Raw genomic sequence first — 14,129 nt, 5'->3', positions numbered from 1 at the left:
TGAGAGCATGCAGGTAGGAAATGGGATAGAAGAAGTTTACAAGGGAAATTTGGGAAAGGCTGCAGGAAAACGGAGCGAGCTCAGACATTTAGATCAGCATGAATTAGATGGGCCGAAGGACCCGTTTCCAGGCTGTAATACCTTTTTTATTCCACCTGGAATCACAGATTTGAGCACAATCGCCACTTCTATAGGTGACAGACATTTGGTCATTGGTTATGCCGGGTTTCCCAGCAGAGATCCTGGGAATTTAAATTCAGCTAGAAGATTACCTCAGTAGGAAAATATTTAGAAACTCACGTTCACCATTTCTCCACAGCCCAGACATTCACTGGGGTATTAAAACACGGAAGCAGACCACAAATTTATCTGCAATGAGCTGCATCCTGATCCTCAGCCATTCCCAACACTAGTAATGTTCTCCGCTCTGCTACAGAAAACAGATTTCGGAAACATCCCTGTTCTTCTTTGCGCCGCGGCCAAGGAAAGCCAGAGGGTGAGTTGATAGCTTTGCTTCCAAAACCTGAAATGTTTGTTATCACGGAATCTCTGAAGTCCCGGAAATGCTTCTATTATCTGGTTCTGAATTTTATAAATGATAGTTGGAGATATTTTACACCTCAGAACTTGTCTGGAGGTGAAACTGACCCTGACCTTGAACATTTACATTAACCACAAGACCGCTGTCACATTGCTTTCTGTGTTTCAGTCACAACCACCTGATTCAGGGTCTCCTGCTCCTTTCACTCAGGTGGAGCTTTGCCTGGTGAGCGGAGTGATTCGACCATTACTGGTGTCAGGTCCCCTGCGCTGGAACTGTTAGATTGATCAATTACTCAAGGCTGCTCTACCAGTGGGATAAATGACACTGCTTAATGAAACTTTTCTATGCCCTGATAACATCTGTGGAAGTTTCTTCATCTGAACTACTGTGTAGAAACGCGACAGAAGTTTAATTCAAAGATCCCTGTGATCATACCTGTGTCCATTCTGACGATTGTGATTGTCGTCGTCTTGTTTACACTCTGGTCGCGGTGCAGGACAGCTCCCCCTGCTGGTGATGCCCTGAATTACACAACAAGCAGACAGTGAGTCAGAGAGAGTAGATTACTTTTCAAATATGACACTATTTCCATCCCCTGTATCAGAGCAGCAGTTGGCTTAGGGACCAAATATTCACTGTTAACATCAACTCCTACACCATTCTGTATGTCTATCCAGTGATACCAGGCGCATCTGCTGACAGAGTCACAGAGCAATAGAGCACAAATACAGACCGTTCAGCCCAACGAGACAATGCCAACCACAGCGCCCATAGAGATGGCCACAATTTCCTGTGATGGGCCCATTTCCCTCCTGGCCTTTTCGCTCCATCTACACCTGCTTTTTGAATTATGCTACTGCGGCTGCCTCATCCCACTTCCTCTGGCTGTTTCCTCCACATAATCCCCAACATCTGCATGAATCCGTTGCTGCTCGGGTTGGTTTTGCAATCTCTTTACCACCTCCTGTCTATTTAGATCCCCTAAATGCTCCGATAATCTTCCCTGTGAACAGCAACTACCAATCTTGTGCATTCTGCGAATTTACCAGTCAAGTAAGTCTTGTGCAATCGCATCCAAATCATTGCTATAAAATAACGAATATCAAAGGTCTCGACTTGTAGCCTCGCGGCACACCACAAATTACTCATCTCCATTGCGAGGAGAAACCTTCAACCAGTACTCTTTGCTTGCTGCCTTGAAGCTAATTTCGAATACATCCAATTTGCTCTCTCCGGACACCATGGGACCTAATCATCGAGACCGAACTGCCATGTGATACCTTGTCAAAGACTTTGCTGGAGTCTGATGTACAACATCCATGGGAAAATTACTTTGAATTTCCACCTCTACTTAATGTCACGTTCGCAGGTTCTGACAATGTAATTAGTAGAAAGTACTTGATGAGACCAAGGTATGTAAATGTAAATTAATGGTTGCCATTTGCTAGTGAGGACTGAATAAAATGCAGTGTTGGGACATTTTGCTTTAAAACAGGTCTGTTCTCAGCGCAGGCCTACACGACAATATATTCGAGGGCGAGTATACAATAGTCAGAGGAGATGACAATAGCCAGAGGAATCAATGGCATGTTGCTGCCGTTCATGGAAATTCCACATTTCCACAATCACTACAGCACAACGCACTCGGGGCTTCTTATAAAGGGAGGGAATTGGCAACGCATTTTGAGATGATTATAACGTAACAAGGAAACATCAGAACTGACCAAAAGCTACTTCAGATGATGCAGGACCTTCAAATGAGCAAACACTGAGAGAATGTGAGTGAGTTTAAAGAGCTGGGATACTGACAGTACATAACGAGACCTGGAGTGATTGTATCTGGGTCAGACAGAGGCATAACCGGTATCTCTGGGCACATTCAGCCCACTCCAATTATTTCGTACCTTCCTTTGTACGGGTATGTAATGTGTAAAGGACCAGTGTTTGAGTGAATGAGACTCACCAAACTTGCTCCGGACTGAATCAATGGAAACTCTGAGTCAGAAGGGTTCTCTCTAGTTGATGCTCTCAGTCCTTGGGCTGGTTCACTTGCTGCTGTTCCCTCATCATCAGTCGTGGTTCGCTTCCAGTTGTGGGCTTTTCTTCCAATAAATCTCTCACCGCTGGTCTAACTTTAACATGAAAGATAATGAAGCACATTAACAATACAAAGAACAACATATTTCTGCTCAATGTTCCAAAAGCAAATCTCACTGAAATTTAAACGCTGAAGGCAAATAAAAGGATTTCAGTGAACAAATCTGTAATTGGCCCTCACACGTCACAAATCCTGATATGGCATACGAAGGACTCATCATTCAGTCATGGTAAGACATAAGGAATAGGAGCAGAATGAACTGATTCGGTCCAACGAGTCTGCTCCATCATTCAATCGTGTCTGATTGTTTTTTTGTTTTTTTTTTTTCTCGCCCCAATGTCATATTCTTTCGTTCTTCTCAGAAAGTGCTGGAAACTCGGTACATCGGATTGGATGTGTGGAAAGAGAAACTGTGGAAGACCCAGTATCAGAACTGGGATTGTCCAAGATGCTGCCCGATCTGCCGAATGCTTAATTGTGCAATTTGGCCCAGATCTCATCCTTGCTCATACCTATAATGGGGGAGGTACTACACCCAGTGTTCTGAAAAGGTTGTAAAAGTGATTATCGGGGCATTAAAAGTGATCGTCCGAGAAACGAAAACGAAAAGCTCTTCAATTTATAGTAAATGGAACGTCTAGTTATTCGCTGCTCAACATTAGTTCTGTATTGTTAAACACTTGAGCCTCATTGCCTCACAGTACGTTCCCTCAGACAAGGCGAAATCATTATTCATTTTTCTTGTGTTATTCATTACTATTTCCTGGATACAAGAGGGGCTCCCAGTGAAACAGTTTTGTCCACTCTATTGACTTTTAACATCCCGTCTGTAACTGGAAGAACGATAATGTACCATATTCAATCGTGTTCAATATGCATAGAATGTAACATGGTTCTGTCTCCAATATTCGCACTAATTACTATCTTTGCAGCTGCGTGGATCAACCATTGCTCTGAGCTGGAAATTTTCACACGGCCTGAAAAAAGCGTGACATCATAGATATATCCTTTCTTATAATGTGCATCTATGAATATTTAGGATGAAGACAGAAGAAAAAAAGTATTCTTTTGATTTTAATTATTAATTAGAGGATATGATAAAATGCAGTACAACAAATAAAAACATTCAGGTTTCATAAACGTTTATCTGACAGTGTTTAATTTCATCTGCGCTGCAACAAAGGCTTCGTTCGTGGGAGGATTTTGGTTACGCAGACGCGCAGTTTAGAGGGAACAGTGACGGGCCTCTCTCTCCAAGTTACCCCGACCTTATAACACCGCCTTGCCAGCGACAACCTGTTGTGGCAAACATGCAAATCGTCAATAATCAGGCCTAAATCTCATCCGTGTTCATATTCGAGATGGGTGAGGGTTTGTCTAAATGGGAAATGCACTAAATGGCCTCTTTGTTAGCTACAACTGTATAGCAGCTCATTAATGCGAATCTGTTAATCATGTGGCAGCAACTCAAAGCATAAACACATACAAATATGTTCAACAGGTTCAGATGCGACTTAGGCCAAACATCGGAACAGGAAATAAATGTGATGTAAGTGACGTGACCGTGGAATGATCGCTGGTGTCAAACCGGGTGGTATGAGTGTTACGGAAACTGCTCAACTACTTGTATTTTCACGTATAAACCTCTCGGTTTACAGAGAATGGTCTGGAAACAAACCAAAGGGAAATCCAGTGAGCGGCAGTTCTAAAGACCTGGTTAATGAGAGAGCTCAGTGAGATTGGACAGACTGATTAAATCCAACGGGACGGCGGCAGGAACTCAAATAACCATGCGGTCCAACAGCGGCGTGCAAGAGAGCGACACTGAACGCAGAACATTGGATTTGGACGGGGTACAATTGCAGTAAACCCCGAACATGCACTCAGTGCCACATCATTAGGTACGGGGGTACATAAAAACGTGCCCACTGAGTGTGGACTTCCATACTTTTATCAACTGCCAGTGAGATTTATTACAGGAATTTTTAACCTAAATATCACTGCCAGGTTTATATTTTTTTGCTAAAAAATACACAAACAGAATAAAACACACATATTCGTTAATCCACGCAATCGTAAGGACAATATGGAACTGATAGAAACATTAGCAATAGTAGCGCGACCAGTGGGCGTAATAAAACACCATAACATTTCCCCCTGTAGCCTCTGTTCTTACCTGGTACTGTACTCCTGAGTCTGTTTCCAAAGAATCCGGGCATCTGAATTTTATTGTCCCTAACAGTAATTTAACACACCCTGAGCAATGTTCTGTTGATAACTCGTTCATTAACCTGAGCTTCAGTCTATTCAGCACGTAACGCCTCACCTTGTTCCTCAATGCTTGTGTTAAACCACATACGAGCTTAATTTCCATGAACAAGTCACTCGTACAAGTGGTCTGAACCAGAATTAATACGACAGTGCAAGCGGTGCAGTAATTTCCTCTCTCTAGAATATTTGATCTGCTCCAGAGAGAAATCACAACCCGCATCCTGGTTCGGTTCCGTTGGTGTCGTCGCTTTAATTTATTGTTCACCTTGGGACCAGTTTATTGTCAGGTTATAAACCCCGGAGACAGCTCGGGGCAAAGATCGCTGTGGGTTTATTGCACAGAGACAGCAGAAGGAAGGGCGCTGTGAGCTCTGATGAAGTATTATGTATTTGGAATAATGTTCTCTTTTGAATGGGAGCCATTCTCTTTCTCTGGATTTTACTGTGCCCCCTCTGCCTGCAGCTGAGTTCAAGGTCACCCTGTTTATAAGGAGCCATTTTTAACAGTTGCCCGCAGTTGGCCCATTACAATAATGGACCAACTGGAGAGCAACTGTGCGGAGATAACCATCTCCCAGAGATAACAACCGGTCAAAGTCGACAGCGAGATAAGGATGCCCTTCTCCTTCAGTTTATTTCTCACTGACTGGAAACAGGTCACCATGTCACAGCAGCAATCAGATGAAATTATGACCATTTCCCGCTGACGAATTTGCCTGGCAACCCATTTACTTCACACATACATCAACCGGAATCACATTTATTTTGCAAATACTTGTACCGTTCTTCGTCAGAGAACCCAGGCAAAAAAGAGAATTCCGAAGACACACTTGTTCCACCTCAGAAAAATAACCTCATCTCTCTTCACCTGTTTCAGTTCTCTCCTCAGTAGCAAACATGTTCTCCACATTCCTGTCCAGACTCAGAGTGATGTTCAATGTCCCCAGCAAGGGCTCAATTCAAAGGATCTAACCACGAGCGGATAAAACCTCCTCACCTCCTAAATAACAGCGAATGCAATCAACTCCCCGTCTACATCGAATACCAGCGAATACAGTGTAGTGGTCAGTATTGAAGTGGACGGTAGCGTGGTGGTCAGTATTGAACCGGACGGTAGTGCAGTGGTCAGTATTGAAGCGGACGGTAGTGTAGTGGTCAGTATTGAAGTGGACCGTAGTGTAGTGGTCAGTATTGAAGTGGACCGTAGTGTAGTGGTCAGCATTGAAGCGGACGGTAGCGCAGTGGTCAGTACTGAAGCGGACGGTAGCGCAGTGGTCAGTACTGAAGCGGACGGTAGCGTAGTGGTCAACATTGAAGTGGACGGTAGCGTAGTGGTCAGCATTGAAGCGGACGGTAGCGCAGTGGTCAGTATTGACGCGGACGGTAGTGTAGTGGTCAGTATTGATGCGGACGGTAGCGGAGTGGTCAGTATTGAAGCGGACGGTAGCGCAGTGGTCAGTATTGAAGCGGACGGTAGCGTAGTGGTCAGTAATGAAGCGGACGGTAGTGTAGTGGTCAGTATTGATGCGGACGGTAGCGGAGTGGTCAGTGTTGAAGCGGACGATAGCGCAGTGGTCAGTATTGAAGCGGACGGGCAACATCAGCAGAATCCCCCGGACATGCTCTCAGTGGACACATTATTAGCTACAGGAGGTACATGGTAAAATGCCCACTGAGTGGAGAATTTGCTATTTTTATCTACGGTCAGTGAGAATTACCACAATATTTGTTAATATAAATATCATTTCCAGATCTACCTCGTCTTCGCTAAAAAAAATACGCGTACAGAATAATAAAGCAGACAGATCCGTAAAGCCTTGCAAGTTCAACGATAACATTGATATGGTAGAAATATTAGAAATGCTGCCTTTACAAGTGGGCTTATTAAAACACCATAACACTGCCGAATACAGTCCATGCTCCTACCTGACGCAGAACTCCTGGGTCTGGTTTCAGGGAATCCAAGTATCTGAATTTTCTGGACACTAACAGTAAGTGAACACACCCTGAGCAATGTTCAGTTGATAACTCGCTCATAAACCTGAACTTCCCCCTATTCAGCAGGTAACGCCACACCTTACTCCATAACGCTTGAGTTAATCCACACAAAGACTCACCTTGCTTGAGTAAGTCTTTCTAACTTGTGGTCGGACCCAGAATTAATACTACCGTGTGCAAAATTTTACCACCTCCAGAGAGGAATCACAATCCGCATCCCGGTTCCGTTCGGTTGGTGCCGTCGCTTTGAGTTATTGTTCACCTCGGGACCAGTTTATTGTCAGGTTATAAACTCCAGCAACAGCTCAGGGCAAAGATCGCTGTTGGTTTATTGCACAAAGTCAGCAGAAGGAAAGGAGCCGCGAAGTCTGATGAATTATTCTGCATTTGGTGTTTGTTGTTTCCCTTTTGAACACTGAATATTCTCTTTCTCCAGATTTAACTGTGCCCCAGGCATCAGGAACTGACTTCGAAGTCAGTCTGTTTGTAAAGAGCCATTTTTAACAGATGTTGGCAGTTAGATCATTCCAGTAATGGGCCGATTGTGGAGCAACTGTACCGAGATAACCCCCCCACCCCCCCCGAGATAACAACCAGTCAAAGTCGACAGCAAGATGAAGTCAGATCCCGGTGTGGGGGGTGGGGAGACTTGCGTTTTAAAATAACTAAATGGACGTTTAATTTGATTTCCGAAGGAAAACAAAATCAATCATGCGATTCGCCTGGCTGCGCCGTGTTACTGGTGGAATGGGAAGCGGGCTGTTTGTTTCCAGTTGTGTCACAAATTCTCAATTTTTTTGGGGAGGACCTTCTAGGCTGAAACTGTTTCCTATAGTTTTAATCGGTGCAGTGTCTCGTTGTTCAGTATCTTGAAAAAACAGCTGATATACTAATGTAAACCAGAATTGACATCGGAGTCTACACACTGTGTATTAGACAACAGAAGACCTCTCATTCCTGCAGTCTTTAAATCCTTGTAAACTGACCACTCTGACAATGTGGACCATAGGGAACCCTTTCTCTAAAACCCAGGGGATCATTCAGACAGCTGATCGCTGAGAGGAATTATGCTGTTGATTGTTAAAATTTTCCCAGAGTCGGATGAATAGAATTGATGTGGAGGTCGGGAGTGTCACAGAGAACAGGCCGGACAGCCGAGCCCTCTCCGTTGTCCTTCCAGCTTCCGACCAGTGGCGGCGATGTGGGGACCTGCGGCCACGGGGGACTCTGCGGGGATCCCTTCTTAATTCCCCAGGAATATTCTGACAGTGTGGATATGATTTCAATATCCATGGATGTATCAATATCCAGCAAATTGTTCCTTTCAACTAACCCCGCTCACTTCCCCATACGCGAGCTCTCGCTGATCTTTCGTAGCCATGGCAACGCATAAATTGCGTTAAGAACTCAGCAGTCCTGACAGCACCCGTAGAGGGAAATAAACAGTTGACATGTCGGGCCGAAACACTTCACCAGGACTGGAAAGGAAGCAGGAAGGGCCAGGAGATTGATTGATTGATTCGGGACGTGCGGATTGCAGCGCTGTGAGACTCGGTCAGTGTCTCAGCAGCTGCCTTTCCACGCTCATTCCTCACACAGGGTGTGGCCTTTCTGCTGAAATTTATTCCAATTTATCCCACAATTCACTCTCATTAGGGACTGAGCAAAGTCGTTTTACGCTTTCTCCTGCAGGGAAACCGATAAAACCTATACCCTGCTATAGAAGACACCATTTACATCTGATGCTGTAACCAAGCAGCGTTCAGTACGGTCTCGGGTAACCACAGTCTGACCTCCTGGATGGGCGACAATGAACCTGGATCAGTGTGCTTAACCTGCACGGATGAGGCATCAATTGACATTTTCCGACACCAGTAGAGCTAAATAATTTACACGTCACCTGACGACAGTTGTCCGGCTGATTTCCCAAATAAAATATTTAAAAAAAAAATAAGTTTTCTTAAAGGGTCTCAGTGTGAGCCCGGGAGCGCGAGGGTAACGAGCTCTGCGAGAACGTGCGTGTCGGGCAGTGGGCTGGGCGGGGCCGTGAGTTTGAACACGAGATCCCCAGGGTGTCTGCGCCGGGATTAACAGCGAACGGGGAGCGTGTCTCTCGGTCCGATACCGTGATGTTCAGCTCACCTAGTTAGTCAAAATTTCGACCCCCGAACGCAGCTAGGGCACATAAATTACGCACAAAGCTGGACATAGATAATTAATGTCTGATTTTAGTTCAAATACAAAAAAAATCATGTTTCCCTTCGCATGCAGTCATTATACCAATTTACGTTAATTGAATTGTCAGAGCTTTTCGAGTCAACATAGCAACACGCATAACTGGACCACACGGGCCCCTCGAAACTGCTGCAGCAGATCATGAAATCATGGCTGATCAGATCTAAAATTTCATTACGTATTCCCCCATGTCCATCCCAGTAACACTTCAAACCCGTTGTTTATCAAGAATCTCGGCCTTAGACAGTCTTTGCTTCCACTGGCCATTGACAGGAGGATTTCAAATTGCTCACAATCGACACAGGAACAATAGATGTATTGGTCTGAAATAAGAAACTCTGAAAACGGAACAGGTGTTTGCTGTACAGCTCCCGCACCTTTGCTTTGAAACAGGAGGCCATTGTTCTAGAGCTGATCTTAATCTTTACCTAACCTGGGGAAAATGTAAATCATGCAAGCAGGCAACAGTTGGAACACAAAAGGCACCACAGCCAGAAGTGGCTTAAAAAAGACAAATATCCCCTTGATTGCAGATCCAAAGCACAGACAACTGGTTGTTTCGAAATAAATATCAGAAGCTGAATTATTCTCAACATAATTCCCCAGAATATTCTGACAGTGTTGATGCTGTATATCTTTTCTTACAAATAACCCCATCCACCGCCCCACGCGGATCTCTCGTAACCATGGTAACAGACACAACACCGGAGGAACTCAGCAGGTCAGGCAGCTCTATGGATGGGTGTAAATAGTCGACGTTGCGGACCGAGTCCCTTCATCAGGACTGGAATGGAAAGGGGAAGAGGGCAGATGGTTGACTGATTTGGAAGGTGCGGCTTGTTGTTCTGTGAGACTCGGTGCTCAGGGTCTGTGTGCAGGCAGCTGCCTGTCCCGGCACATTCCTCAGAACAGGGAGCGGCCGTTCCGCTGAAATCAGATCCAAACCGGTTCGACAAAATACCGTCATTCAAGAGTGAAGAAAGTTTAACCCTTCCTGCTACAGAGAAGAGCGACAGAACCAATGACGCGATATAAAGTACATAAGCTGGGCTCTCGAAGGTCGACTTTACTCTTTTCCATAGATGCTGCCTGGCCTGCAGAGTTCCTCCAGCATTTTGTGTGCATTGCTCGGATTTCCAGCATTTGCTGATTTTCTCTTGTTTCTGAGAGATCGGTGACGGGTGACGGGTCACTGCCCCGTAGGATGTGTCATATGTCACTACCGGGGTGAAAGATGCCTTCTGCTCGCACTTAGTAGAAACCACCCTGGAGAGTATTTCTGATTGACGGCAACGACGTCGTTTCTCTTAATCCATTTGGACAGTAATTGACTCGTTAACATCAACATGTCAGTGCTCCCTTCTCCCACTAAATTCACTCCCGATCCCGACCAAAGCCGAGCCTCGCTGTACACACTAAATGGTTGCGCAGAATCATAGTCAACACTTACCTCTGATGTTGTAACCGGACGGCATTCACTGTGGTCCCGGGAAATCACAGTCTGACTACCCGGGTGACCGACAACGTTCCTGCAAAGGTGTTCTCACCCTGTAAGGAGAGTTGAGTCTGAGCTGCTGCTCCCGAGGCCACTCGGCTGTGATGTGTCCGTCGCTCATTACAGATGGACAGGGCCGGGTGAACCGGGGTAGAGCGGGACTGCCGCAGTCCGGGTCACACTAACTCTCACCGGCTCAGGACGGGTCTGACAGCGGGAGTGGGATCAATGTAGCAACCATAAAGAGGGAAACAAACCGACTGCGTTAACCTTTCTGTCTGGAGTTCCGTGCAGATCTCTCCTTTTTCTTTCATACAACCACTGGGGCGGGGTTTCTCTGTTTAACTCAGCGAGTCCCAGGCTGCGAATTTGATCCAGCCCGGGTTCTGGGAGGGTCTGATCTCCGCCCCGTGTGTAAACAGGACTGTCCGGCGTAGCTATAGTTTCAGCAAAACGTCCCTCACCTGTTCAGGCACAGGGGATCGCATTTCTGCTGAAATTAAACCAAACACGTTCGACTATATATTTCCACCAATTTGAAAGAAAACTGGGAGAGATTATTGCATTTCCGTCCGGACAACTATTGTCCCAAGAAACCTCCTCGCCCACGGTTAACAGCGGGTTTCGTTTCACAAGCAGAGGTTGTTGATCCACACCCCGCCGGAAATACTTGTAGAATTTGTTTCTCTTTAAAGGCATTTATTCCAAACAGCCAGAAGTTTTACCGAGGGAGGGAGTGACGCACTCACTGAAAACTCACATATGTTGAAATGGCCGACAGGAAGGGAATGATGCTCTGATGGAAAATGAGCACGGGGGGAGGGGGGAGTTGTGTGCTGATTCAAAAGGAAGCCTGACTCCCCTCTGTCTCCTGACCTAACCCTCACTCTCCCCATACCTCTACCCATCTACCCTATCTATACTCTCATGATTTTGCAGACCTCCATCAAATCTTCTGCGTTCCAAGCAATAAAGTCGTGACCTATTCAATCTTCCCTTATAACTCAGGCCCACCAATCACGGCAACAACATCTTTGTAAATTTTCGTTGTACTATGTCAACCTTAGTTACATCTTTCCTATAGGTAGGTGACGTAAACTGCACTCAATACTCCAAATTAGGCCTCATGACCATCTTAAATCATCCAATCTCCTGTACGGAATACTTTAATTTATGAAGACCAGTGTGCCAAATATTCCTTTACTACCTTATCCAGGTGTGCAGTCACTTTCAATGAATTGTGGACCTGCATTCCCGGTAGCCTTTGTTCTACGGCACTCCTCAGTTCCCTACCGTGCACTGTGTAAGAGCTTCTCTGGTTGATCCTACCGGTGCAACAGCTCGCAGGCCTGCGTTCAATCCCATCTGCCATTATCAGCCCATTTCCCACCTGATGCAGATCCCGCTGCAAACTCTGATAGTCTTCCACGCTTCAAATACACCCCAAACCATGGCGTCATCCGCAAACTTGCTGATCCGTTTCATCTGATTATCATCGAGATCATTGATATAGAATCATGACAACAACCGATATCAGCACTGATCCCTGCGGAATTCCACCAGTCACAGGTTTCCAGTCAGAGAGGCTACTATCTGCTACCACCATTTGCCTTCCGCCTCTATGCCAATGTCTTCTCCCATTTACTACCTCACCTTGAATGCCAAGAGAATTAACTTTATTGGCCAACATCCTACGCGGGACCTTGTCAAATGCCTAGCTAAAGTCCATGTGAACAATATCTATTGCCCTGCCTTCATCAGCTTTCCTGGTAACGTTCCTTGAACCTCGATAAGATTTTCTAGAACATACAAAGTCATGTTGGATATCCCTAATCAACCCTGTTTATTTAAATACTCGTTTATCTGGCCCTTCCAATATCTTCACAAGACTGATATCAGGTGCACTGGCCTATAATTTCCTGGATTAATTCTGGAGCCTTTTTTAAACAGCAGATCAAAATTAGCTATCCTCCAATCCTCTGGTACCTCCCCTGTCTTTGAGAATAATATGAACATATCGGCTACGTCCTTGCAATTTCCGCACTTGCCTCCATCGGGGTCCGAGGGATCAACCTGTCAGTCGCTGGGGATTGATACATTCTAATTTGCCCAATATACCAAACATCCATGGCCTTACTTCTCCTTTGCCTCATTTCTATAGATTATTTTCCCGAGTGAACACAGAAGCAAAAATCCACTTAAGAACTCCTATACTTTCTTAGTTTCCATGCGTACATGATCATTCTGATAATCCAGACGATCAATTGTGCCTCTTGCAATCATTTTGCTTTTAAGTTATCTGTATAATACCTCGCCTTGTCAGCAAGGACAACCTTGTGCCATCCTATAGCCTTCCTGGTTTCTTTCCTCAATGTTATCTTGATTTTCCTCGACTCCATAAGTGCCTCATTTTTTCCTCCCTGCCTACACCTGTTATGCGCCTTTTTTAAAAATCTATACCAGGGCCTCAATATCTCTTGAAAAACTGGTATATTTACCTTTTATTTGTACAAACACATAAATACCTTGAAGTCCACAAATTGTATCTTTCAGGGTCTCCCACTTACCAAGTACACATTTGCCAGAATATAGCCAATTCACACTAGTCAGATCCTTTCTGATACCATCAAAATTGGTCTTTCTCCAATTTAGAATCTCAACCCACGGATCAGAGCTATCATTGTCCACACTGCCCTTGAATCTGATGACATTGTGATCACCGATGCAAAGAGTTTCCCAACACAGACTTCTGTTACGTGTCCTGTCCCAGTCCCTAATGGGAGATCAAGTATCACAATTGTGTTTTTGGGACTTCAATGTGCTGATTGACGAAACTTTCCTGAAGACATTTGTCAAATACATGAGTACATCTACTCAATATACAGCATGAGAGTTCTCGTCCGTATATGGAAGGTTAAAATGAAAATATAACGAATTATGTTTCTTCCAATATTCTCTGACGTCTACTAATTTGTTCCACTAAATCCCGCAGACTCTTAGGTGGTCTGTAAGACAGACCCATTAACACGGTCAACAATTTTTATTTTTCCGATCTACCCATAAAACCTCACGAGATGAGTTCTCTCATCTGTCTTTATTGCACACTGCCGTGACATTTTCCTTGCATACTGAAACTACCCGCTACCCTTTAACCCCTCCGACTCTGTCCTGTCTAAAACAACAGAACCACAGATGCTGGAAAATCAAGCAACACACACAAAATGCTGATGGAACTCATCAGACCAGGCAGCATCAATAGGAAGAAATACAGTCGACGTTTCGGGCTGAGACCCTTCGTCAGGACTAACCAGAACCACAGGATATCGAGCTGCCAGTTCAATAATGGTGACAATATCATAATTCCATGTGTTGATCCATAATCTAAGCTCATCTGCCTTTCCTTCAATACTTGTTGCATTGAAATACACGCAGCTCAGAACATTAATCACAACATGGTTAACCTTCGATTCCTGACTTTGTTTGAGGTC

At 44.9% G+C, this 14,129-nt stretch overlaps 1 protein-coding gene across 1 annotated transcript in view; it reads right to left on the bottom strand.

Annotated features, from left to right (window-relative positions):
• Window positions 1-14,129, bottom strand: part of LOC140208681 (NACHT, LRR and PYD domains-containing protein 3-like) — a 59,453-nt gene that overhangs the window by 33,485 nt on the left and 11,839 nt on the right. The window contains exons 3-4 of the mRNA XM_072277539.1: window positions 2,508-2,676; window positions 980-1,065 (exon numbers count right to left, since the gene is read on the bottom strand). Of these exons, the coding sequence (XP_072133640.1) occupies window positions 980-989 (10 nt within the window). The 5' untranslated portion in view covers window positions 990-1,065; window positions 2,508-2,676. The remainder of the gene's footprint in view (window positions 1-979; window positions 1,066-2,507; window positions 2,677-14,129) is intronic.

Source organism: Mobula birostris, chromosome 13, assembly GCF_030028105.1.
Source record: "Mobula birostris isolate sMobBir1 chromosome 13, sMobBir1.hap1, whole genome shotgun sequence".
Classification (NCBI taxonomy): domain Eukaryota; kingdom Metazoa; phylum Chordata; class Chondrichthyes; order Myliobatiformes; family Myliobatidae; genus Mobula; species Mobula birostris.
Note: the sequence above shows the minus strand (reverse complement) of the source record. Positions and strands in the feature narration are given on the sequence as shown.